General features: G+C 44.3%; 1 protein-coding gene across 1 annotated transcript; it reads right to left on the bottom strand.

Annotated features, from left to right (window-relative positions):
* Window positions 1-434: 434 nt before the first annotated feature.
* On the bottom strand, window positions 435-25,509 carry LOC311106099 (cullin-3-like). Its single transcript, XM_084148409.1, has 16 exons — window positions 25,246-25,509; window positions 21,036-21,233; window positions 9,628-9,741; window positions 8,787-8,947; window positions 7,170-7,284; window positions 6,659-6,887; window positions 6,138-6,283; window positions 5,652-5,828; window positions 4,486-4,656; window positions 3,833-3,940; window positions 3,292-3,416; window positions 3,043-3,139; window positions 2,600-2,734; window positions 2,111-2,297; window positions 1,600-1,745; window positions 435-1,466 (listed from the first exon to the last, which is right to left on the bottom strand). Exons 1-16 carry the CDS (start codon window positions 25,306-25,308, stop codon window positions 1,335-1,337), a joined length of 2,304 nt encoding a protein of 767 aa, XP_084004535.1. The 5' UTR covers window positions 25,309-25,509; the 3' UTR covers window positions 435-1,334.
* Between the last annotated feature and the right edge of the window lie 605 nt (window positions 25,510-26,114).

Consider the following 26,114-nt stretch of genomic DNA (forward strand, 5'->3'; position numbering starts at 1 on the left):
TTGGCCACAAATGTCTCATTAATAAATATTTTCTAATAATCAACATTAAATTGTCATAGCAGCTGTCTGTAGTACTTGTGAGATGCACATTCATCCATTGAACCCATGGAAGGTGGCCTACTGTAGCCTCAACCAACTTCATTGCACACTGAGAAATAACATTCACTTGAGAAGGTGATTCAGCAAGAAACATTGCAGTTCTAAAGCAAATGCAGTGACTCAAAGTTGGCTACCACTGTTTGAAAGCAATACAAATAGTTATTGAGTTCCTTATCTTGGCTGCGTAACAGTTTTACTGTGGTTCCCTCTATGAATTAGGCTTTAATTATGGTCAAGGAGCAGATATTTCACAGTAAAGACAATTTACTGTGGCTTTCTCTCTGCTCTCAGAGAGGAATACACAAGGCACAGCATTGTGAAACATGGAGGCAAAATTCCCTTTGATGTACAATTTCTTTTTCTACATTTAATATGATGAAAACTAGGCCCTGTACAGTCCACTTTAGTGAGTACAATTATTTACAATTTATACACATTAAAACATGGTGCTAAATTGGTTCCAATTGAAATGCAGTAAAGAAAAAAAGAAACTTCACCTTTGGTCTGCATTGGGAAGAACCTACAATTCCAAGGAGAGTAATATTTTCTGGCCTGACGATCCAATTTTACAATAGGCCCCATTGACAAAAACAAAACATACACCTTGTATAGAGCATATGTGACTTCTTCTACCACTCCATAAGATAAAGCATGCTATCAAGCAACTGCTCCTGTTCTCTGCAACCCAGCAACAACATCCATGTCCTCTTCTCTTTGATTAAAGCCCTAGAGGGGGGAAAAAATGCCAATAGTATCTGACAACCTGTACAACCAGCATGGTGCCATGAAAAAACACAAACATAACACATTTACATCAACATTTAAAATGGGAGAAATGTCAAATGTCTTCGTGTAGCCAACCCACATTTGCTTGGTATATATTTTGTATTATTTTGTTTATGCTAGTTCTTTTCCTTTGTTTATTGGGTTTGAATGCAGAACATTTGACGCATTCCCACTCTGTCCCCCTAATTCTCCCCAAGGCCACATTAGGAACATGAAACTGTAACAAAGCTAGATCCAATCCCTCCATTTAGCTCTTCTCAGCAGAAGAAATCTAAAATATATTTAAAAAACCTTGTCTTTTTAAATACATTTTTTTTTTCAATGGAAGAAAAGTAAGCTTCCCAGTGTTTCCCAGTATCAGACACATTTCCAAGTTCATACGCATAACACAAGACCCCCCCAAAAAAGTATTGTTTCTTTTTGTGTCAGGTTTCATTGAATTCACGCCTTTATGCTACATAAGTGTACACTTTGCGATCCTCCGGTGTCCGCGCCAAATATTCCCGCTCAATGAGTCCTTCAATGCGCTTCTTGATGACTACAGGACTGGGGAGGAATCGCGATCGCAGCTGCTGGGTGACCTGGAGAGACGGTACAAACAGACACAATCAGAACCGGATCTCACATCTAATTACTGACGTTAATGAAATACTCAGAGGTACAGCCAGAAGTACCCCGAAACACCTCAATGTTCATACACTCTATTCCACTGACCTCTGCTACCAGTACGTTATGCTGCATCTTCTTTCTAGACTTCATGATGCGGACGATGGCCGCCTCAATCTCGTGCTTCCTATCGTCGTCCACTTTCTGCCGCGTCTCCTTCCTCTCCGGGTCCGTCTCTCCTTGCTTAGCGGCGACTAGTGACCAACACAAGGAAACAAGTTTCAGCCGGGAACCACATATGACAGCTACATGCACAGGACTATATCATTCACGCTACACAGGTAAAGCTGGCTGGGCTATCCAGATGAGTGGAGATCAGTGGGGTTTTCACTACAACTATTTGAGAGGTAGAATCATAGAACTAGAATCTCATTATAGTTCTGTGGGTAGAATGACCCTAGAAGGTTGGTATACATACAGTTCAACGGCACACTTCAGAATGCAATGTTGAAACAAAATAAATCCTGGTTGTTTTTGTGCCATTTCAGTTATGCATGCCCTAGCTCTTTGAATCTGTGTTCCACAAGACCGGCCTGTATGGCTAAGTGGGTTTGTCTACCTGTCTGGATCTTGACGCGGTGCAGCTTGGAGGTGAACTGATCGTTGACGGTGAACACGTGGCCGTTTTCGATCTCCTTGGACTTGGGCTCCTTGGTGAGGACGCGCTGGGTGGGCTTCCCGCAGGCCAGCGACTGAAGCGCTCGCACCAGCTCCCTCTCCGGGATGTCTGTCTCCTGCTGGATCTCCTACACAGCAGAGAGCGAGAGATGGGGACAAAGAGGAGACATGGAGATGAGGCAGAGGGATCCTTTGATCCATGACTGCACTATACTGAAACCAAAGAATACATTGTTTTATAGAGAAACAAGAGTGTCTAACTTTTTCAGTTCAATATAACTTTACTCATCCCCTCAGGGAAAGACATTGCCAGACCACAAATATCAACATCCTGCACATATAATAAAGACATCACATTGCCCAAATACATCCCCCCTTACAAACTTTACTTTATTCAGTGATGTGCTACGCATTCAATTAGCGGCTGTACCTCAAACATGGACTTCTCCCGGTTGTTGAAGAGCATGAGTATTGTCATCTGGAAGGTGGACACCTGCAGTATGTGCTTCCTGGTGTTGGAGCCTGTTACTTGGGCGCCGCCCACCCCCACCTCCGACCCGTCCTCCTGGGGAGAGAGAAGAAGAGAGAAGTCACCACCGGCCGGCCGCCTTCAGGTAACTCAGTCACACAGGAGTAATCATCAATGTAGCCTCTGTTCAATCACTGACTAGGTCATGCTTATTTAAACACATACATGTGTGAAATGTTAGTTTAACCCCGCCCCCCACACATCCCTGTTCATCCCATATTCAAAGGCAAGTGCAGCCTTGATACACCTGCTGTTATCAAGGCCTGATGTTGACATTAGTGGTGTGTGTGTGCATCAATCTGTCTGTCTGTCAGCCAGTCAGGCAAAGACTGTCCCCTGCATACCTTTTTGATTGGGCCGTAGAAGGTGGCGTTGAGGTCTGCAGAGCCCATGTGATGCTGCAACGTGAGCTGCCTGCCGCTGTGCTTGGCCAGATAAAATCTATGGCAGCAGAACCAGAGGACAGTCACACACTACAGCGTTAAAGATAAACACAGACAATGGACAGCGCCCCGCTTCCACAACCTGCAGCAGAGAATATATGGCCTCTGCTATGCAAAGTAAATGAGATACAGTGAAGAACAAAGACAAACCTTCTAAAGACTTCAAATGCATGTCGAGGAGAAGGGGGGATATTACATTTGGGCGTGGCGGACTGCGTTGGCCAGTAACCTGTCGTCAACACCCTCACTGTGAGATCGACTCCGCCCAACGACACCTGGGGATGGAAGTTAGATCTACGTCTTTCACTGAGGTTCCCAATGGTCAGAATGACCATCAAAAGCTCCACAAGATGTGCTCTTCGCTTTGACAGAGCTAATGCTAGGTTAAATAAAGAGCAATAGTAATGGCGTCTTTTTGTAGGTACTAACCCCGCCATGGGTCGTTGGACAAAGCCTATGGGAAAATGAATGGAGTTTTTGTACGTTTTTTTGATAAACGCCGAAAATAAGGTATGTGGTAAACACAGGCTTAGGAGATCTTATACTTTTTGTCCCAAAACCCTATTATTTCCCCATAGGAATGGCTGAACGAACCAGAGGTAACTTATTTCAAAAAAAATTTAGGACTACAAGCTGGTTCCCCAGAACCAACACTGGACTGGTTCTGGGAGTGTGTGTCTCTGTGTCTCACCGCCGTTGACTGTAGGTGTTGGCGGAACTCGTCCATGGTTGTGTTTGAGATGCTCATGTCTCGGAACATGCCTTCCAGTTTGGAAGTGAACTGGCAACCACACTCCGTCTGGCCAGGGGAACCAGAGGAAGAGCGAGAGGAAGAGAAAGAGAGAGAGAGAGAGATACGGGATGATACAGATCTAGTCAACAACACTTCACTCGCTCTATCCGTTTCTGTCACACTGACTCTCCAACTCCGCTGAGCTGTAGTTCAACATACAGTTTCTGTGAAGGTCAAGTTAAAAATGCATTGTCATGTGTAAAGTACCAGACCTGGGATCAAAATACAATTTAAAATAATTTCAAATACTTTAGCTTTGCTAGCTTGAGGTTGCCTGTTGCAATTGAACCAATCGAAACGAACCAAAAGTGCAAACCCCGCCCACATGGCACCCCAAGCAGGCTAACGCAAACGCTCAAAGTATTTTAAAGATTTGAAATAGTATTTGAACACAGGTCTGGTATGTACTTATATTGAAAATCTTAAGGTCGCACTTATTAGGTATTGAAGGTTCTACAATACATCTGAAACAAACAGTTGATGAATGTGTTAATGGATGGAAGATCTTAAGATATGCAGCTACTGCACTTCCTCCTCCTCAGTCGCCTCACCTTGAGCTTAGAGATCATGTTCTTCTCCGAGTCGTCCGAGACGCTCTTGTTGGTGAGCAGCCTCCTGGCCAGGTGCTGTTTGTAGTACCTCTCAAACACATCCTTCTCCTGCATGAACCTGAAGAGCACCATGGCCTTGTCCAGGATCGACTCCACCTCCTGCTCCGTCAACTACGCACACAGAACGAGAGGACAGCGAGCGTTACACGAGCACACATACACACTTTAAATGATTACATTTCAAACACTGATTTAATCAAATATATTGAACTCCTTATACAGTGAGCTCCAAAAGTATTGGGACAGTGACAATTTTGTAGTTGTTTTGGCTCTGTACTCCAGCACTTTGGATTTGAAATGATACAATGACGGAGGTTAAAGTGCAGTCTGTCAGCTTTAATTTGAGGGTATTGTCATCCATATCGGGTGAACCGTTCAGAAATTACAGCACTTTTTGAACATAGTCACCCCCCATTTTAGGGGACCAAAAGTATTGGGACAAAATCACTTATGTGTATTAAAGTAGTAAAAAGTATAGTATTTGGTCCCATATTCATAGCATGCAATGACTACATCAAGCTTGGACTCTACAAATTGGTTGGATGCATTTGCTGTTTGTTTTGGTTGTTTCAGATTATTTTGTGCCCAATAGAAATGAATGGTAAATAATGTATTGTCATTTTGGAGTCACTTTTATTGTAAATAAGAATAGAATATGTTTCTAGACACTTCTACATTAATGTGGTTGCTGCCATGATTACGGATAATCCTGAATGAATCATGAATAATAATGAGTGAGAATATCACACCCATCCTAAAAATGCTAACCTCCCCTGTTAGCATGTCTTGGGGGTATGATAGTTCACGACTCATTCAGGATTATCCATAATCATGGTAGCATCCAAATTAATGTAGAAGTGTCTAGAAACATATATTATTTTTTACAATAAAAGTGACTCAATACATTATTTACCATTCATTTCTATTGGGCACAAAATCATCTGAAACACAACCAAATGTTTGTCACAATCAAATGGCACCTATTTCCTATATTGTGCATTACTTTTACCAGGGCCCATAGGGTGCTGAGCCCTGGTCAAAAGTAGGGCACTATGTAGTGAATGAGGGGAGGACGTTCCTCCCCATTACATCAGAAAACCACTCACTCCTTTTACGCCTTTCTTCAGCTTGTCGTCGATGAACAGGGAGAGGTACTCGGGGGAGCGCGAGTTGAGGTTGAGGAAGTATTCAAAGTCCCCTGCGATGGTCTGCTTGAAGAGCCGGTCGTTGTTGAACGACTCTAGGAGGAAGCGGTCGAAACGCGACTTCAGATCCAACAGACCCTGCAGACAACAAAAACCAGAGGAAGGAAGAAAACGTGACATTATTGGAAAGCAGTGGCACTTACTCCATGCTCTTGTGTACGCTGCCATCTAGAGTCAATATGGAGTATAACAACAGAAATTGCATCCCTGTAGTAGATTTAACAGCATTGGATCGGTGTAAGCATTTGCTGGAGTTTCCACTATTGTTAAATCCATGACCAGAGAGTGTGGAAATGCACAATTCGGGAGAATGGGAATGTAGTCAGAGATCAATTTTTAGTGGACCCCCTGCCCCATGTCAACGATGTCACTTCCTGTGTAAATTACCTGGATGTAATCCACAGGGTTTTTGACCTCGCCCTCCTCTGACACCAGCGCCTTGCCCTGCTCGCGGAGGTAGGAGCTCATGCACTCACACATGGTCTTCAGTCCGTTTGGCACTCTGCTAAAGAGCTTATACATACACGCCAGGTCTGTGTTCACGCACACACATCAGTACAAACACGTTAGTATCCAAAGACCACCCGCCAATATCTATCACAAGAAATATTGAATATGCTGACATTGATATCAAAACAATGGCACGGGTGGTGCCAAGTATGCACACGATAACAACACACATTCACACAATGTACATTATTCTGCTCTACAAAATACTTCTTAAGAGGTATGCAAATGTATGACAAACTTTAACGTCAGGGTGAAATATCCCTTTCATGAAAAAAGAAAGACAAAAGGTCTGTATCCCAAATGGCACCCTATGCCCTATATAGTGCACTAATTTTCACCAGAGCCCTATCGGCCCTGTCAAAGGTATTTCAATAGTAGTAGTAGTGTGGCAAACTGACCCTCTGTCTTTCCGTTCTTGAGCATGTGGACGAGGCCCGAGTTCTCCATTTCCACGATGGTCTTCATGTGCTTGGAGATGAGCTCCCGCTCCACCACCTTGACGATGGGCTCCTCCGTTGTCTTGTCCAGGCAGTGCAGCACGCGCTCGATCTCCTCATTTATCCGCGCCTCCACTTTCTTTATGTACACGCTTGCGCTGTTCTCCGCCAAAAACTTCTGACTTTCCATCTGGAGGGCAAACAAACACGGGGTTAGGAGCACTTTGGGTGATTGAGAGGGCATACACATTATGTATATTTTTTTGACATTTTAGTCATTTAGCAGACGCTCTTATCCAGAGCGACTTACAATTAGTGAGTGCATACATTTTTCATACTGGCCCCCCATGGGATATATACAACATGATAATAGTAGGCGAACAACATATATCAATGCAAGTCAACGTGCATGACACATATAGCATTGATGCGAATGAAATGTATGAATAGATGGGGGGGGATTCTTACAAACCTGGAAAAACTCTGCAGACATTTCTAAAAACGGGGCCTCAAAGTCCTCTTCGTAAACCGACCTCCCTTCGAGGCCTAAGATCATTAACATCTGACAGGCATTTCTGATTGCCCCCCTGAGAAAGAGAGAGACACAAACAGGGTCAGATTAAAAAACACCTCTACAGATTAATTCTAATTCAGTCCATGTGTCAAGTACAGTTGGGTCTCAAATTGCATTCTATTATGGGGCTTGGTCAAAAGTAGTGCACTGAGTGTACAAAACATTAGGAACACCTGCTCTGTCCATGACATAGACTGACCAGGTGAAAGCTATTATCCTTTATTGATGTCACCTGTTAAATCCACTTCAAAATAAGTGTACCGTATTTTCCGCACTATAAGGCACACCGGAGTATAAGCCGCAGCAGCTAAAATGAATGATATTGAATGATGTGTACATATATAAGCTGCAGGTGTTTTAATGTTTAATTACCATATGTAAGGGTTCGTGCACAGAGGGGATTGTCGGGAAAGAGACAAACTGTCTCGCTCTCGTAATGTCTGTCTGTCTTGCTCTCGTTCTGTCTCTCGTACCACTCTCGGTTCCACTTTTACTTTTGCGCGCTACCTGTCTCACTCTTTTCCGGCCTCCAGCTATTCCTGCTGGAGCCCGCCGCTTAAAGGTGGGGGGCGCGGACCGGTCATAGAGCCCATAGAGTTCAAGTTGGTGGACTGTAACCTGTAAAATCCATAGATTTAGGAGGTCTTCTAGTGGCCGTTAGCTGTAAAAATCCATAGATTAGCCGCACCGTTATATAAGCCGCAGGGTCGAAAAATGGGAAAAAAGGCGCGGCTTATAGTCCGAAAATTACGGTAGATGTAGGGGAGGAGACAGGTTAAAGAAGGATTTTTAAGCTTTGAGACAATTGAGACATGGATTGTGTAGGTGTTCCATTCAGAGGGTTAATGGGCAAGACAAAATATTTAAGTGCCTTTTGAACGGGGTATCAAGAACTGCAACGCTGCTGGGTTTTTCACGCTCAACAGTTTCCTGTGTGTATCAAGAATGGTCCACCACCCAAAGGACATCCAGCCAACTTGACAACTGTGGGAAGCATTGGGGTCAACATAGGCCAGGATCCCTGTGGAACGCTTTCAACACCTTGTAGAGTCCATGCCCTGACGAATTGAGGCTGTTCTGAGGGAAAAAGGGAGTGCAACTCAATATTAGAAAGGTGTTCCTAATGTTTTGTATGCTCAGTGTATATGATGCTATTTAGGTCTGGGTCTGCTCAAAGACTAGATCAAATACTTTTTAAATGCAACAAAGAGAACAATGAAATAATCATGGATTAGGGTTGTGGTTTTCTTTAAAATCGGGAGAAACACTCCTTCAGCTCAGAAACTGTGGCTCTGTTCGAATTCCTTCAAAGTGCATCCTCCCTCCCTTGAAACAGTCAATGCTTTGACATGGCTGGACAGATGAATGCTAGCGTTCCACCGCATGGCTTCCAGTCATTTCCAGTGACTCCACTTGTCCAGTCATTTCAGTGATTCCTTCAACGAAGCTAGGAATTTGTGCACTATTAAAGAAGTCGAACGGGGCCTGCGTATAGAGGGGGTCATATCATTATACCTGTCCACCACCTCGCCCTTCCTCTCCCGTGCGATCATGTCCAGGAGGGTCTGTCGGAGGTGGTCTCGGATGCAGCCGTAGCGCACCACCTGGTCTCTGAAGATGATCAGGCCCAGGTTGTAGACGTTCTCCACGCTGTTCTGCTGCACGTACACCCGGTCCTGGGAAACAAGAGGACGAGAGGGGGAAGCTTTGTCATTCAAGGCTGATTTTGCGCAAGTTTTGCATTTCCCCCACTAATGGTTATGGTTAGGATTGGGGGATGGGAAGCTGATCTCAGATCTGTACCTCACCCCGGAGCGCGTTTGAGACCTGCAGCCAGGAAGCAATGCATTACCAGTCCAAGGGAGGGTTACGAGACGACACTGTATTGAGAAATACAGTCAAATCCTAATAACTAAGAAGTGTGCATGTCCGATTAGCACAAATTGTGCATGTCAGCAGTTACGTTTTCTAAAAGTGTGATGATGATGCAAAACACATGATGTAGCATCACTTTTAGATTTGTGCTGCATCTTGAAAACGTATCTGCTGACTGGAACAACAGTGGACGAATGAACAAAATACTAAAATATTATATTGGAGTAACACATCCCTGGTTTACGTCTGTAGCTGGCAGACCCATGTATTTAGAGAGTTGGGACATTGAGGTTTCTGCATAATGGTGCATTTACATGACTCTACAATACTATGGCAGCCATGTTAGCACCCCATTAACATTACATGGGGAATATGAAAATAATGCTATGTAACTGTATGTCTAGAATTAAAACATTCTAAATTCTATAAGTTGGCATAACTCTCTAAATACATGGCTCTGGTAGCTGGTGGTGGCACTCACCATGTACATGAGGATGTCTCTGATCATGACCATGGCCGTCTGGTGGTCGTTCCAGGCTTGGTTCAGTGTTTGGAGGAAGTTGTTGTTTAGTGAGTTGAGGACATCTTCCCGTACCTGTGGGGAAGCAGCAGCACAGTCAGACAGAGAGGCATTCGTTTGATACTATACCAACACCACACTGATAACTCGGCACACTGAGACCATCTCGCTTTCTCTGCATGACACACTCTCTCTGTCTGTGAGTCTCTCCCTCCACGAGCTCCTCTCTCTGAGTGAGTCCATCTCTCTCTGTATGGGACTCTAAAGGACACTGTGCCCATCAATTTCAGGCAGAGAAACGTCATCATCCATTTAGTGAAACAGTGCCCAGCATACTGACACACACAATCTCAATGGAAAGTAAACCCCTCAGCTCACTATAAACACTCACTGATGAATCTGTTGTACTTACAGTGCCTTCGGAAAGTATTCAGATCGCTTGACTTTTTCCACATTTTGTTACGTTACAGCCTTATTCTAAAATGGATTAAATACAAAAAAATCCTCAGCAATCTACACACAATACCCCATAGTGACAAAGCGAAAACAGAAATACATTATTTACATAAGTATTCAGACCCTTTGCAATGAGACTCGAAATTGAGCTCAGGTGCATCCTGTTTCCATTGATCATCCTTGACATGTTTCTACAACTTGATTGGAGTCCATGTGGTAAATTCAATTGATTGGACATGATTTGGAAAGGCACACACCTGTCTATTTAAGGTCCCACAGTTGACAGTGCATGTCAGAGCAAAAACCAAGCCATGAGGTCGAAGGATTGTCAGTAGAGCTCCGAGACAGGATTGTGTTGAGGCACAGATATGGGGAAGGGTACCAAAAAATCTCTGCAGCATCATTGAAGGTCCCCAAGAACACAGTGGCCTCGATCATTCTTAAATGGAAGAAGTTTGGAACCACCAAGACTCTACCTAGAGCTGGCCGCCCGGGCCAAACTGAGTTCCTCTGTGGAGATGGGAGAACCTTCGGCCTGAATGCCAAGCGTCACGTCTTGAGGAAACCTGGCACCATCCCTACGGTGAAGAATGGTGGTGGCAGCATCATGCTGTGGGGATGTTTTTCAGCGGCAGGGACTGGGAGACTAGCCAGGATCGAGGCAAAGATGAACGGAGGTTAAATGCGATATCCATTTATTTATTTTATTTTGCACAAATTTCTAAAAAACAGTTTTTGCTTTGTCATTATGGGGTATTGTGTGTAGATTGATGAGGGGAATTTTTTTTTTAATCCACTTTAGAATAAGTCTGTAACGTAACAAAATGTGGAAAAAGTCAAGGGGTCTGAATATTTCCCAATGCACTGTATGTGTATTAACCTAAAATACCATCACCCAAATGGAAGACTTTGAGAGAAAATTGCCCGCGCTGAAGACATCTAATCTATATGGGTCCGTTAAATCAAGGCCTAGTAAAGGCCCAGTGCACTACTTGTGAAAAAATGTAAACTAAATGTATTTGAGCGTTTACCAGCATTTGATCTGATAATTATCTGTACAAACAGTTAATTGGATAATACTTGTGGAATATAAAAATACTTGCTTGATATGTTTTCCAGTTCCTTTAAATACTTAGCAAATGCAACTTATTATTTTTGAACATAATTTTTTTTACCCCTTTTCTCCCCAATTTCGTGATATCCAATTGGTAGTTACAGTCTTGTCCCATCGCTGCAACTCCTGTACGGACTCGGGAAAGGCGAAGGTCGAGAGCCATGTGACCTCCGAAACACGACCCTGCCAAGCTGCACTGCTTCTTGACACACTGCTTGCTTAACCCGGAAGCCAGTCGCACCAATGTGTCGGAGGAAACACCGTACAACTGGCGACCGTGTCAGCGTGCATGCGCCCTGCCCGCCACAGGAGTCGCTAGAGCGTGATGGGACAAGGACATCCCAGCCGGCCAAACCCTCCCCTAACCTGGACAACGCTGGGCCAATTGTGCGTCGCCTCATGGGTCTCCCGGTCACCGCCCAGGATCGAACCCGGATCTGTAGTGACGTCTCAAGCACTGCTGTGCCTTAGACCGCTGCGCCACTCGGGAGGCCCAATGCAACTTATTTCTATCTGAAAACTGAAATGGCCATTTCATTCCTTTTCCATTTTAGTAGATGCTCTTGGGGCGGCAGGTAGCTTAGTGGTTAAGAGCGTTGTGCCAGTAACCGAAAGGTCGCTGGTTCTAATCCCCGAGCCGACTAGGTGAAAAATCTGTCGATGTGCCCTTGAGCAAGGCACTTAACCCTAATTGCTCCTGTAAGTCGCTCTGGATAAGAGCGTCTGCTAAATGACTAAAATGTAAAATGTAAATGCTCTTATCCAGAGCAACTTACAGTAGTGAGTGCATACATTTTCATACTTTTTTTTATACTGGCCCCCCGTGGGAATCGAACCCACAACCCTAGCATTGCAAGTGCCATGCTCGACCAACTGAGCCACATCACAAACCACTGTCTCAATGTACTCAATTACTGTATTGCGCAAACCTAGATGACCAGCCTATGTACAATACAGTAATGTACATTTACATAGTGGTTTGTAAAGATGGTACATTAATACTGCACAAAAAGTGGTTGTTTTTCATTGTTATTTGATCAAGAAAAATATTTAATTTAATGTGGATGTTTTGTGTCTTTGCCCATAACTTTGCACCTTTTGATGTAAATGTTTGGGGACAGGGTTTTGTTATTTCTGGATTCCATTAGAATGACAATTGCAGAGAAAGGGACAGGGCAACAACTCTTACAATTCCAACTATTGAATACTGCATGATGCACTACTACCATTTTTGCCAAAGCTGAGATGCTATATCGGTCCGCTAATACTAGTAAAGGCCCAGTGCGCTACATTTCTAATTTTTCAGCACCCCTACTTCCCACAGCTATGCATACAGTGGGGGAAAAAAGTATTTAGTCAGCCACCAATTGTGCAAGTTCTCCCACTTAAAAAGATGAGAGAGGCCTGTAATTTTCATCATAGGTACACGTCAACTATGACAGACAAATTGAGAATTTTTTTTCCAGAAAATCACATTGTAGGATTTTTTATGAATTTATTTGCAAATTGTGGTGGAAAATAAGTATTTGGTCACCTACAAACAAGCAAGATTTCTGGCTCTCACAGACCTGTAACTTCTTCTTTAAGAGGCTCCTCTGTCCTCCACTCGTTACCTGTATTAATGGCACCTGTTTGAACTTGTTATCAGTATAAAAGACACCTCAAACAGTCACACTCCAAACTCCACTATGGCCAAGACCAAAGAGCTGTCAAAGGACACCAGAAACAAAATTGTAGACCTGCACCAGGCTGGGAAGACTGAATCTGCAATAGGTAAGCAGCTTGGTTTGAAGAAATCAACTGTGGGAGCAATTATTAGGAAATGGAAGACATACAAGACCACTGATAATCTCCCTCGATCTGGGGCTCCACGCAAGATCTCACCCCGTGGGGTCAAAATGATCACAAGAACAGTGAGCAAAAATCCCAGAACCACACAGGGGGACTTAGTGAATGACCTGCAGAGAGCTGGGACCAAAGTAACAAAGCCTACCATCAGTAACACACTACGCCGCCAGGGACTCAAATCCTGCAGTGCCAGACGTGTCCCCCTGCTTAAGCCAGTACATGTCCAGGCCCATCTGAAGTTTGCTAGAGTGCATTTGGAGGATCCAGAAGAGGATCGGGAGAATGTCATATGGTCAGATGAAACCAAAATATAACTTTTTGGTAAAAACTCAACTCGTCGTGTTTGGAGGACAAAGAATGCTGAGTTGCATCCAAAGAACACCATACCTACTGTGAAGCATGGGGGTGGAAACATCATGCTTTGGGGCTGTTTTTCTGCAAAGGGACCAGGACGACTGATCCGTGTAAAGGAAAGAATGAATGGGGCCATGTATCATGAGATTTTGAGTGAAAACCTCCTTCCATCAGCAAGGGCATTGAAGATGAAACGTGGCTGGGTCATTCAGCATGACAATGATCCCAAACACGCCGCCCGGGCAACGAAGGAGTGGCTTCGTAAGAAGCATTTCAAGGTCCTGGAGTGGTCTAGCCAGTCTCCAGATCTCAACCCCATAGAAAATCTTTGGAGGGAGTTGAATGTCTGTGTTGCCCAGCGACAGCCCCAAAACATCACTGCTCTAGAGGAGATCTGCATGGAGGAATGGTCCAAAATACCAGCAACAGTGTGTGAAAACCTTGTGAAAACTTACAGAAAACGTTTGACCTGTGTCATTGCCAACAAAGGGTATATAACAAAGTATTGAGAAACGTTTGTTATTGACCAAATACTTATTTTCCACCATAATTTGCAAATAAATTCATTAAAAATCCTACAATGTGATTTTCTGGATTTTTTTTCTCATTTTGTCTGTCATAGTTGACGTGTACCTATGATGAAAATTACAGGCCTCTCTCATCTTTTTAAGTGGGAGAACTTGCACAATTGGTGGCTGACTAAATACTTTTTTCCCCACTGTATGTACCAATTGAAAAGTCAACACCGCAGCCATTGCTAGCTAGCCAACACTACCAGCTACCAGCTAGCAGTACTGTAGCAGTACTGTAGCAACTAAATACAATATCATTTTAGCCAGCTCCATTCGTTCGCAGCGACGCCGTTTTTCAAACAAAGTCATCACCGCAGCCATTGCTAGCTAGCCAACGCTACCAGCTAGCAGTACTATAGCAACTAAATACAATATAATTTTAGCCAGCTACATTCGTTCGCAGCGACGCCGTTTTTTTCCCCCAAACAAAGTCAACACAGCAGCCATTGCTAGCTAGCCAACACTACTAGCTAGCAGTACTGTAGCAGCTAAATACAATATATTTGTGCTAGCTAGCCAACTCTTAATTATTGCTGCGTTATGAAAGGAACTAGACACGGACACGAATTATCTGTTTAGTGCGTTAACACACTATTGGTAGTTTGTTGTAACCAAGTATTGGTGCTAAACCGTGTGTTATTGGATGCTAGCATGCTAGTTAGCTATGGCGTCATAGTTAGCTAGCTGAATAAAGTAAGTTGAGTCTATTCCTTGAAACATTGAACCGCTGTAGTTTACAACAATTTCTAAAGTGGAAGTTGGGAGAGTTTTATTCGGGTGTTTCAGTGAAACAATTATAGTTTCTGAGGTGGAAGTTGGGAGAGTTATATTTGGGAGTTGTGGTGAGGGAGGCCCGCTCTCTCCTTTCCCAGATGTTTAGTTCATTTAATTCCGATCTCCTCTGCATTATTGTAGCCATTTGCTACAGCCTGTCAACTATGCCTCTGCCTATCCCTGTTCTCTCCTCTCCGCACAGGCTACACAAACGCCTCACACCGCGTGGCTGCTGCCTCTCTAACCTGGTGGTCCCTGCACGCACCACACACCTGGAGTTCCAGGTCTCAGGCAGCCTCTGGAACTGCCGTTCTGCTGCCAACAAGGCTGACTTCATCCCAGCCTATGCTACCCTCCAGTCCCTCGACTTCCTGGCGCTGACGGAAACATGGATTACCACTGAAAAACACTGCTACTCCTACTGCTCTCTCCTCGTCTGTCCATGTGTTCTCGCATACCCCGAGAGCATCTGGTCAGAGGGGTGGTGGCACAGGAATCCTCATCTCTCCCAAGTGGACATTCTCAATTTTTCCCCTAACCCATCTGTCTATCTCCTCATTTGAATTCCATGCTGTCACAGTCACTAGCCCATTTAAGCTTAATATCCTTGTCATCTATCAACCTTTCAGGTTCCCTTGGAGAGTTCATCAATGAGCTTGACGCCTTGATAAGTTCCTTTCCTGAAGATGGCTCACCCCTCACAGTTTTGGGGGATTTCAACCTCCCTACGTCTACATTTGACTCATTTCTCTCTGCCTCCTTCTTTCCACTCCTCTCCTCTTTTGACCTCACCCTCTCACCGTCCCCCCCCTACTCACAAGGCAGGCAATACGCTTGACCTCATCTTTACTAGATGCTGCTCTTCTACTAATCTCACTGCAACTCCCCTCCATGTCTCCGACCACTACTTTGTATCCTTTTCTCTCTCGCTCTCCTCCAATACTACTCACTCTGCCCCTACACAGATGGTAATGCGCCGCCGCAACCTTCGCTCTCTCTCTCCCACTACTCTCTCCTCTTCCATCCTATCATCTCTTCCCTCTGCTCAATCCTTCTCCCTCCAATCTCCTGATTCTGTCTCCTCAACCCTCCTCTCCTCCCTTTCTGCATCCTTTGACTCTCTGTGTCCCCTATCCTCCCGGCCGGCTCGGTCCTCCCCTCCAGCTCCGTGGCTTGATGACTCATTGCGAGCTCACAGAACAGAGCTCCGGGCAGCGCAGCGGAAATGGAAGAAAACTAAACTCCCTGCCGACCTGGCATCTTTTCACTCCCTCCTCTCTACATTTTCTTCATCTGTTTCTGCTGCTAAGGCCACTTTCTACCACTCTAAATTCCAAGCATCTGCCTCTAACCCTAGGAAGCTCTTTGCCACATTCTCCTCCCTGCTGAATCCTCCTCCTCCCCCCCCCTCCTCCCTCTCTGTGGATGACTTCGTCAACCACTTTGAAAAGAAGGTTGACGACATCCGATCCTCGTTTGTTAAGTCTAATGACACTGCTGGTCCTGCTCACACTGCCCTACCCTATGCTTTGACTTCTTTCTCCCCTCTCTCTCCAGATAAAATCTTGCGACTTGTGACTGCAGGCCGCCCAACAACCTGCCCGCTTGACCCCATCCCCTCCTCTCTTCTCCAGACCATCTCCGGTGACCTTCTCCCCTACCTCACCTCGCTGATCAACTCATCCTTGACTGCTGGCTATGTCCCTTCCGTCTTCAAGAGAGCGAGAGTTGCACCCCTTCTCAAAAAACCAACACTCGATCCCACTGATGTCAACAACTACAGACCAGTATCCCTTCTTTCTTTTCTTTCCAAAACTATTGAGCGTGCCGTCTTTAGCCAACTCTCTTGCCATCTCTCTCAGAATGACCTTCTTGATCCAAACCAGTCAGGTTTCAGGACTGGTCATTCAACTGAGACGGCTCTTCTCTGTGTCACGGAGGCTCTCCGCACTGCTAAAGCTAATTCTCTCTCCTCTGCTCTTGTCCTTCTAGACCTGTCTGCTGCCTTTGATACTGTGAACCATCAGATCCTCCTCTCCACCCTCTCCGAGCTGGGCATCTCCGGCGCGGCTCACTCCTGGATTGCGTCCTACCTGACCGGTCGCTCCTACCAAGTGGCGTGGCGAGAAGCTGTCTCCGCACCACGTGCTCTCACCACTGGTGTCCCCCAGGGCTCAGTTCTAGGCCCTCTCCTATTCTCCCTATACACCAAGTCACTTGGCTCTGTCATATCCTCACATGGTCTCTCCTATCATTGCTACGCTGACGATACACAACTAATCTTCTCCTTTCCCCCTTCTGATAACCAGGTGGTGAATCGCATCTCTGCATGTCTGGCAGACATATCAGTATGGATGACGGATCACCACCTCAAGCTGAACCTTGGCAAGACGGAGCTGCTCTTCCTCCCGGGGAAGGACTGCCCGTTCCATGATCTCGCCATCACGGTTGACAACTCCGTTGTGTCCTCCTCCCAGAGTGCGAAGAGCCTTGGCGTGACCCTGGACAACACCCTGTCGTTCTCCGCTAACATCAAGGCGGTGACCCGATCCTGCAGGTTCATGCTCTACAACATTCGGAGAGTACGACCCTGCCTTACACAGGAAGCGGCACAGGTCCTAATCCAGGCACTTGTCATCTCCCGTCTGGATTACTGCAACTCGCTGTTGGCTGGGCTCCCTGCCTGTGCCATTAAACCCCTACAACTCATCCAGAATGCCGCAGCCCGTCTGGTGTTCAACCTTCCCAAGTTCTCTCACGTCACCCCGCTCCTCCGCACACTCCACTGGCTTCCAGTTGAAGCTCGCATCTGTTACAAGACCATGGTGCTTGCCTATGGAGCTGTGAGGGGAACGGCACCTCTGTACCTTCAGGCTCTGATCAGTCCCTACACCCAAACGAGGGCATTGCGTTCATCCACCTCTGGCCTCCCTTCCTCTGCGGAAGCATAGTTCCCGCTCAGCCCAGTCAAAACTGTTCGCTGCTCTGGCACCCCAATGGTGGAACAAGCTCCCTCACGACGCCAGGACAGCGGAGTCACTCACCACCTTCCGGAGACATTTGAAACCCCACCTCTTTAAGGAATACCTGGGATAGGATAAAGTAATCCTTCTACCCCCCCCCCCCCCCCCCCCTAAAAAATAATAATTGTAAAGTGGTTATCCCACTAGCTATAGGGTGAATGCACCAATTTGTAAGTCGCTCTGGATAAGAGCGTCTGCTAAATGACGTAAATGTAATTGAAAATCATACCGTCTGTATTTCAAAATACCCCGGTATATGGTATATCGCCCAAGGCTAATGGTGTACCAGCTAAATTGCAGTTGTCTGAAAGGAATTCTATGAATTCTACTTCGATGATTGAAATGACACCCACCCTGTATTTAAGAGCATGTTGTGTCTCAACCTATGGTGGGCACAACACCAACACCTCAGATGATATGAAATAGGGTCTAAGCTACAAATACGAAAAAATCTGAGTTTATGGATTTTTTTGATAATTGATAAAAAGGTAAGTTTTTATTTATTTGTAAGGTACATTTTTATTTAAGTTTTTTAATATATAATCACATAGTTTGACATCACTGTTTGTAAGCTTTTAAATTATATCAAATTCAACAGTATCTTTTCCAGTGATATAGACATGGATGTCTCATTGTATGGTGGAGTATGCAAAATGGGTCAACTTTGAGCACCTTTATCTCCTGAATGTTTTGGCATTCAGGTCGAAAAAGTCACTTTATGACCACTTCTTCCATGGGAAAACATGTATGGAAAGTTTTGTTTAAATCAAAATGGATGCTGTCAAAAAGTGACTGAATTCAAATGGAATTTCCCTATTACTCTGATTGCAAATGTGGGGGACAGGAACAGAATGTCAATGGGAGAGAATTTGTTTTAATTCTGAGATGCCAATTGGGTGGTGTTTTTTAAGGCCACTGCTGAAATATTGACATCCAGAGCAATGATTGGTAATCTGAAAAGGTAGGCATGCCGCCCTACATAGGGCTGTTATGGTGACCGTATTACAGCCACACTGGCAGACAGGAGTCATGACCACAGTCATCTGATGCCTCTGATGGTCATTAGTTGCCAAACTTGCTAACGGCCAGTCGCTAATGGCCGGTACTCAGCGGTCTATTGTCCCTCTAATCACTCTGACATCAATGCAAATCAAACACTTCATGAGAGCCCTGGGATCCAGAGTTTGAGCAGAATAGGATCACCTGTTGCGCAGGGAGAGCTAGCTTCTCATAGCTGGTTGATGAATGAAATAAGTGCTCCTGTTGCACAACATTTCTATAGGCTATGCAATAGGCTAGGCTATGCAATCTGTTAAAAAGAGGAGTATCCCATCAGCTTTCTATAGGCTAGGCCTACTATATTTACTTCTCAACTTTCCAAATATGAATCAAAAAAGGCTATGGGTGATTTTTATGATTTGTGGGATATTCTAAATAAAAAATAATTCTACACATATATTAGTAGGCTATATGTAGAAACCATATTAAATGGAGAATAATGACTGAGTATATTATCAAGTGCTTGTCAAATTGTGAATGAGAGGCTGATGAAGTGTGTGTAGCCTGCGCAAGAAAAAGAGCAGAGTGCTTCTCTTTCATGCAACCTTTTCAAATCATCATTCGTCGCATCATGCAGCCTTAGAATGTATTAGAAATCAAAACATATAGCCTTTACGTTTGTATCACAACTAAAGTTGAATAAATAACTGTAAATTAAGCATATAGGAGGACCTGCTTCTTTGTTAACCGCTCAACACAGAATAGCTGCATGTGCGAACTCCCTCGAAAATTGTTTGGGGGAAGAATATCCTATTTTATTCAGTTATTTTCTATTGTATTGTTCTTACTATAAAATAATGCCACAGGAATTATAAGCAAATCTTGCCTGCTAAATGAACTAGTGTAGCCCACTGCCATTTAGCATAGCCAGATCAGGGCCTACCATAAGGACGACTCAAAATATGCTATTCTGTTCTTCTGGAATAGGCTACATTTTCTTCATATTATAACGTTTCTTTATACCTGCCTAAATATATTTATTGTGATGTGTTAGCTATATTAAATGGATTTATTATACTTTTTTAAATGTAGATGTTCCAAAAGGTCTGCATCAGTGGCTTTTAGGCTATGAGTGGAAGCCTGGAGATGCTAAACGTGTTTATGTTAATTAAATGGTCAATTACCGTGAGACCGGCAGTTATTTAAATGACAATCACCCGGCTGACTAAATTTCATGACTGCCACAGCCCTGCATAGATATTTAATTGGCCCAGTAATGTCATTGTTTCCAAATAGTTTGCAGACGCCATAGAAACCTGTCACGGCATCAAGATAATCTGCTGCTGCTTCCTGCTGCTACTCATTCAGTGGGATGTGTTGGCCTACATGGTGTGCGGTTTAAACATGACTGTTATAGGGATCATGTGATACACAAACTATCCTCAGACAGATTTCTAACTAATCACACAAACTCTTTCCCAAGGTCAAAGGCTATCACAATCACTGATTGAAGTACCAAAAGGCAGATTGATTGGCTTCCTAGTACCTACATGATTGGACAAAACACAGAGCAAAACCAAAAACACATCCTGCTTCTCTCTCCGAAACAGGATACTTTTTCAATCAGCTGAGCTTGTCATAGATCAGGACTGTGTGTGTGTGCAATTACTGAAAGAGGGCTTTCAAATCTCCAGTCAGATGCCTATGGGCCATAGTGGAGCTGGGCCTTCTGATAGACCCATTCCTTAAACTTTTCTCATTTCATTTCCAACCACTAAATATAATGAATGAATGGGAGCAACTCATGTTTTCCAGATAGTTTGCTTTCTTTTGCAAGTCCGCCGTATCCAGCCATAGTCAGACAGATTCCCTGAGCTTTTCCACAGTAATAGGTTTAATATGAGCACTTCACTTCATCACGCTGTCAGCATACCAAACAGGCCCAACACTGAACAGGCAAACCGGCCTGTAATTTAATATCACCTGGATTCGTGTGACAGACTATCACAAGGTTTGTTTCCTTGCTTTTCAACAATTAAAAGGATATTGTGGTCAAGCTGAGTAACATCTTGTGGTCAAGCTCAGTGACTATTCTCCCACTGCAGAGATCCTGTAAGTGTACTGATGGAAAATACACTAAAGACCTGCCAGTGAAGGGTGATTACTGCCACATACCCGCACAAATCCAGCAAAGGGACGTTAATACCACCCTGCGCACATTGGCCTTACTTTGTTGATGAGGTGCTCGGTGACCACCTCCCGGAGGCCCGTGTAGAGCTTCTCGCCGTGTTTGTGCAGCACCATGGTGTAGGCGTTCCTGTAGAGCTCCTCGAAGCTCAGCCCGCTGTTGTTCTTCCTCTGGATCTCCTGGATGGCATTCTTCAGAAGGTCCCAGATGTTGTTGACATACTTCTCGTCCATCGTCATCTGCAGTGGACAAAGGAAGTAAGAGTGAGAGGAGAGCAGACAAATAGACTGACAGGCCAATGTTTCGGAGATCTTTGGCTCCCTCGTTTGAGGGAGAACTGGAGCAAAGCAGCTTGATAGACATTGTGTGCATAGCCTCCATTTTTATCACAGTCTCCTGCTAGGGTGGCCAACTTCTTTAGGTCAGCAATCGGCGAGAGAGACAAGTCTACAGTTGCTGCACTTCTGCAACCCAAAAACCCCTACTTATTTAAAGAGTAGCCTATATTATGATGCAACATCTAACAGTTTGAGTGTAACATTGACAAAAGAATACTCCTCCTCAAAATTCACGATTTATATTCCTACTTTCGATCCTATATGTAAAAGTATATAAAAACAAATCACTGTAAGGGAAACTGAGTAGGTGTGTCCCTATTTGTGTTCCTTGTGATGAACTAAGACTGCAATATCATGATAGTATTCCCAATAAGGTTCAAGCCAGTCCATAGCATGAATGAAAGAGTTTTATATTTTCCATATCATATTGCTCACGGCCACCTCTAACTGTGCCTCGTAACATTTGCCTTTCCCCCAAATTCTCCTTTTAACTGGACAGACAGTAATGACACTGTAGCCAACTATCACACTCTGATAAACACGGCCATATTCACAGCTTGATATAAATCCCTTGTCCCCTTTGGCTGCCACATTCAACCATGGCCTGTTAAACCTCTCCAAAGTGAGGCTTGGCCGAAAGCTGCCTACAAGGTGTCTGGATATGGCACCATCCCCACACACCGACAAACACGAGCATATTTAACAGGAAGTATCAGTGTTTATTTACTTATTGATTTCACCTTTTTTAACCAGGTAAGCCAGTTGAGAACAAGTTCTCATTTCGAACTGCAACCTGGCCAAGATAAAGCAAAGCAGTGTGATAAAAACAACAATACAGAGTTACATATGAGGTAAACAAAACATAAAGTCAAAAATACAAACAGAAAATATATATACAGTGTGTGCGAATGTAGTAAATTATGGAGGTAAGGCAATAAATAGGCCATAGTGCAAAATAATTACAATTTAGTATTAACACTAGAGTGATAGATGTGCAGAAGATGATGTGCAAATTAGCAAAATAAATAACAATATGGGGATGAGGTAGTTGGGTGGGCTAATTACAGATGGGCTGTGTACAGGTACAGTGATCGGTAAGCTGCTCTGACAACTGATGCTTAAAGTTAATGAGGGAGATAAGTGTCTCCAGCTTCAGAGATTTTTGTAGTTCGTTTCAGTCATTTGCAGCAGAAAACTGGAAGGAATGGCGGCCAAAGGAGGTGTTGGCTTTGGGGATGACCAGTGAGATATACCTGCTGGAACGCATACTAGGGGTGGGTGTTGCTATGGTGACCAATGAGCTAAGATAAGACGGGGATTTGAATAGAAGTGATTTATAGATGACCTGGAGCCAGTGGGTTTGGCGACTAATATGTAGTGAGGGTCAGCCAACGAGAGCGTACAGGTCACAATGGTGGGTAGTATATGGGGCTTTGGTGACAAAACGGATGGCACTGTGATAGATTACATCCAATTTTCTGAGTTGAGTGATGGAAGCTATTTTGTAAATGACATCGCTGAAGTCAAGGATCGGTAGGATAGTCAGTTTTACGAGGGCATGTTTAGTAGCATGAGTGAAGGAGGCTTTGTTGCGAAACAGGAAGCTGATTCTAGATGTAACTTTGGATTGGAGATGCTTAATGTGAGTCTGGAAGGAGAGTTTACGGTCTAACCAAACACCTAGGTATTTGTAGTTGTCCACATATTCTAAGTCAGACCCGCCGAGAGTAGTGATTCTAGTCGGGCGGGCGCAAGCAGCGTTCGATTGAAGAGCATGCATTTAGTTTTACTAGCGTTTAAGATCAGTTGGAGGCCACGGAATGAGTGTTGTATGGCATTGAAGCTCGTTTGGAGGTTTGTTAACACAGTGTCCAATGAAGGGCCAGATGTATACAAAATGGTGTCATCTGCGTAGAGGTGGATCTGAGAGTCACCAGCAGCAAGAGCGACATCATTGATATACACAGAGAATAGAGTCGGCCCGAAAATTGAACCCTGTGGCACCCCCATAGAGACTGTCAGAGGTCCAGACAACAGGCCTTCCGATTTGACACATGAACTCTATCTGAAAAGTAGTTGGTGAACCAGGTGAGGCAGTCATTTGAGAAACCAAGGCTATTTAGTCTGCCAATAAGAATAGGGTGATTGACAGAGTCAAAAGCCTTGGCCAGGTCGATGAAGACGGCTGCACAGTACTGTCTTTTATCAATCGCGGTTATTATCTCGTTTAGGACCTTGTTCGTGGCTGAGGTGCACCCATGACCAGCTCGGAAACCAGATTGCATATCGGAGAAGGTACGGTGGGATTCGAAGTGGTCGGTGATCTGTTTGTTAACTTGGCCTTCAAATATTTTCCAAAGGCAGGGAAGGATGGATATAGGTCTGTAACAGTTTGGATCTAGAGTGTCACCCCCTTTGAAGATAGGGATGACCGCGGCAGCTTTCCAATCTCTAGGGATCTAAGACGATACGAAATAGAGGTTGAACAGGCTAGTAATAGGGGTTGCGACAATTTCGGCAGCTAATTTTAGAAAGAAAGGGTCCAGATTGTCTAGCCCAGCTGATTTGTAGGGGTCCAGATTTTGCAGCTCTTTCAGGACATCAGCTGTCTGAATTTGGGTGAAGGAGAAGCGGGGGGGCATGGGCAAGTTGCAGCGGAGGGTGCAGAGCTGGTGGCCAGGGTAGGGGTAGCCAGGTGGAAAGCATGGCCAGCCGTAGCAAAATGCTTATTGAAAACTCGATTCTCTTAGATTTATCGGTGGTGACAGTGTTTCCTAGCCTCAGTGCAGTGGGTAGCTGGGAGGAGGTGCTTTTATTCTCCATGGACTTTACAGTGTGATTGGACAGGGTTCACAGGGATCCGGGAGGTAACATAGCAGGACAATCCATGACCCTACTCAACCCGGGCACAATTATGCAAGGTTGGTATTTGGATTTCTTATTGGTCTGTGTGGCCTAAACCTCAAACCACACATTCCTGAGTGAGTGACGGGGATCAGGATGAAGTGAACCCCTCTGCAACTAATAGGCCTATTCCTCATAAGTCATTTTTATGAAACCTAGTAACTTACCATAATAAACGAACTGTCATATATCTTAACCTTTTTCTGGCCATGATTACACTGTTTTGTAGAGGAAGTCGAAGCTAACCGCTGAAAACCCTATGGAGAGAAGGGTTTTCGAGAGCTTCTGTAGGGGATCATTGAGGATTCAGTGGAGGCACATCCATCAGAACTGAATACTGATCTTCTGAGTACTGATGTCATCCAATAGCTTCCTCCCATTAGCTTTCGTCCCATTAGCTCTAGCTTTCAGCAAACTGTTTCCCAATTAAACTTAGGCTAACGTTAGCTACTTCAATCTTGAATGACAAAGTAACTACAGTAACTCGTTATTACAGTCGATGCAAAATGTTAGCTAAAGTTAGCTAACTATCTAACAGTTAAATTTAGTTGGGGTATCAATGTTTTATTGGCATGTAACTAAAGAACCATGTCATGCAAAATAACGTCACCCAAAAACAATACTCTCCAACACACCAGTTTATGAATTGAACTAAATACAACAAGTAATGAGGCCACAAACAACGCTACGACGCCAAATATTTAGTTAACGAAACCATGCTTTTCTTCGGGTAAATATGTTGGTAGTTCGCTAGCTAATGTTAATTAATAATTGTCTGACAACAACAGTAACGTTACTAGCTACTGTAGCTAACGGTAGCTAGCTAGCAGTATGAGCCTCTATCCATAACCTCTAGTAGGGGGTAGCTAGCTATCTACTTTGTTTACTGAAAGACCGGCCTTGGAAACTGCACTCCCCAGCTAGCTAGTTAGTTACTCGAACATCGGTGGTCCAGTCACCCCTGCTGCTGTGCTGGCAGGGACAGGTCCTATCAGCCGTGTGTACTTACAGGAAAGGCTCGTATCCTCATCTTGGTGTCCTTTTTGGTGCCGCCTTTGCTGAGATTGGACATGGTTACCTCGTCTGTGTGTTCTGTATTTACATGAAAATATTATCTGCTTAGGTACAGGGAAGTATACTTGTGGAACAGCTTCCACTCGACCTTCCTCGCTGGTCCGTAGTTGGTTGTTGACACCAAACGGCAATGTTCCTCTCTAATGTAGATCTCCACACACAGCAATGGCGGACTACCTAGCTACAGTTCTCACTGTGCAGAGCTCACACGATGCAACTCACGCGAGACTAAGGGTATTGGGCTGGGAAGGGGTAATTTCCTCATGAATAAAATGTTTTGGTCAATAAATTCCATAGGGCTTTGCCAAACACTTAATAATAATATAATATATGCCATTTAGCAGACGCTTTTATCCAAAGCGACTTAGTCATGCCTACTTTTTTGTTTGTTATAAAGCTAGTTTTGTGTCTAAAATTGGGACTGCCTTTCGTCCATTTCTAAAATGCTGGGCTACAGAATGGATTTATATGATAGGCCTATCAAATAGGTAAAATGATTAGGTAGGCTATTTCATGCACACTGTAATCATACACATGACAAATCCAAATGCTTAAATGTTTCTATAGCATACCACCCACTCCATCCCGGCTTCCTAGGAATTATTTGGGCTGGGTCTCTGCACTTGCATGTCTGCATTGGACATCACTTGGCCTTCATGGAGCAGCCATGTACCACCACCCTCTCAATATATCATTAGTTAAATGCAGGCTATACCACGCCAGAGTTCTATCCAAATATAAAGATGGCAAGCTTAGTTCTTCAACTTTTGATCACCTTACATGAGATTTTAACTACAGTCAGCC

The sequence above is a fragment of the Coregonus lavaretus genome (assembly GCF_964263955.1).
Source record: "Coregonus lavaretus genome assembly, chromosome: 30".
NCBI lineage: Eukaryota > Metazoa > Chordata > Actinopteri > Salmoniformes > Salmonidae > Coregonus > Coregonus lavaretus.

Bases quoted from the DNA above. Each gene is read 5' to 3' on its own strand.
- LOC311106099 (XM_084148409.1), bottom strand. From the start codon at position 25,308: ATGTCCAATCTCAGCAAAGGCGGCACCAAAAAGGACACCAAGATGAGG. The intron at 21,234-25,245 runs GTAAGTACACAC...TGTCCACTGCAG, and splicing joins TGAGGATACGAGCCTTTCCT to ATGACGATGGACGAGAAGTA. The intron at 9,742-21,035 runs GTAAGGCCAATG...GCTTCCCCACAG, and splicing joins CCGAGCACCTCATCAACAAA to GTACGGGAAGATGTCCTCAA.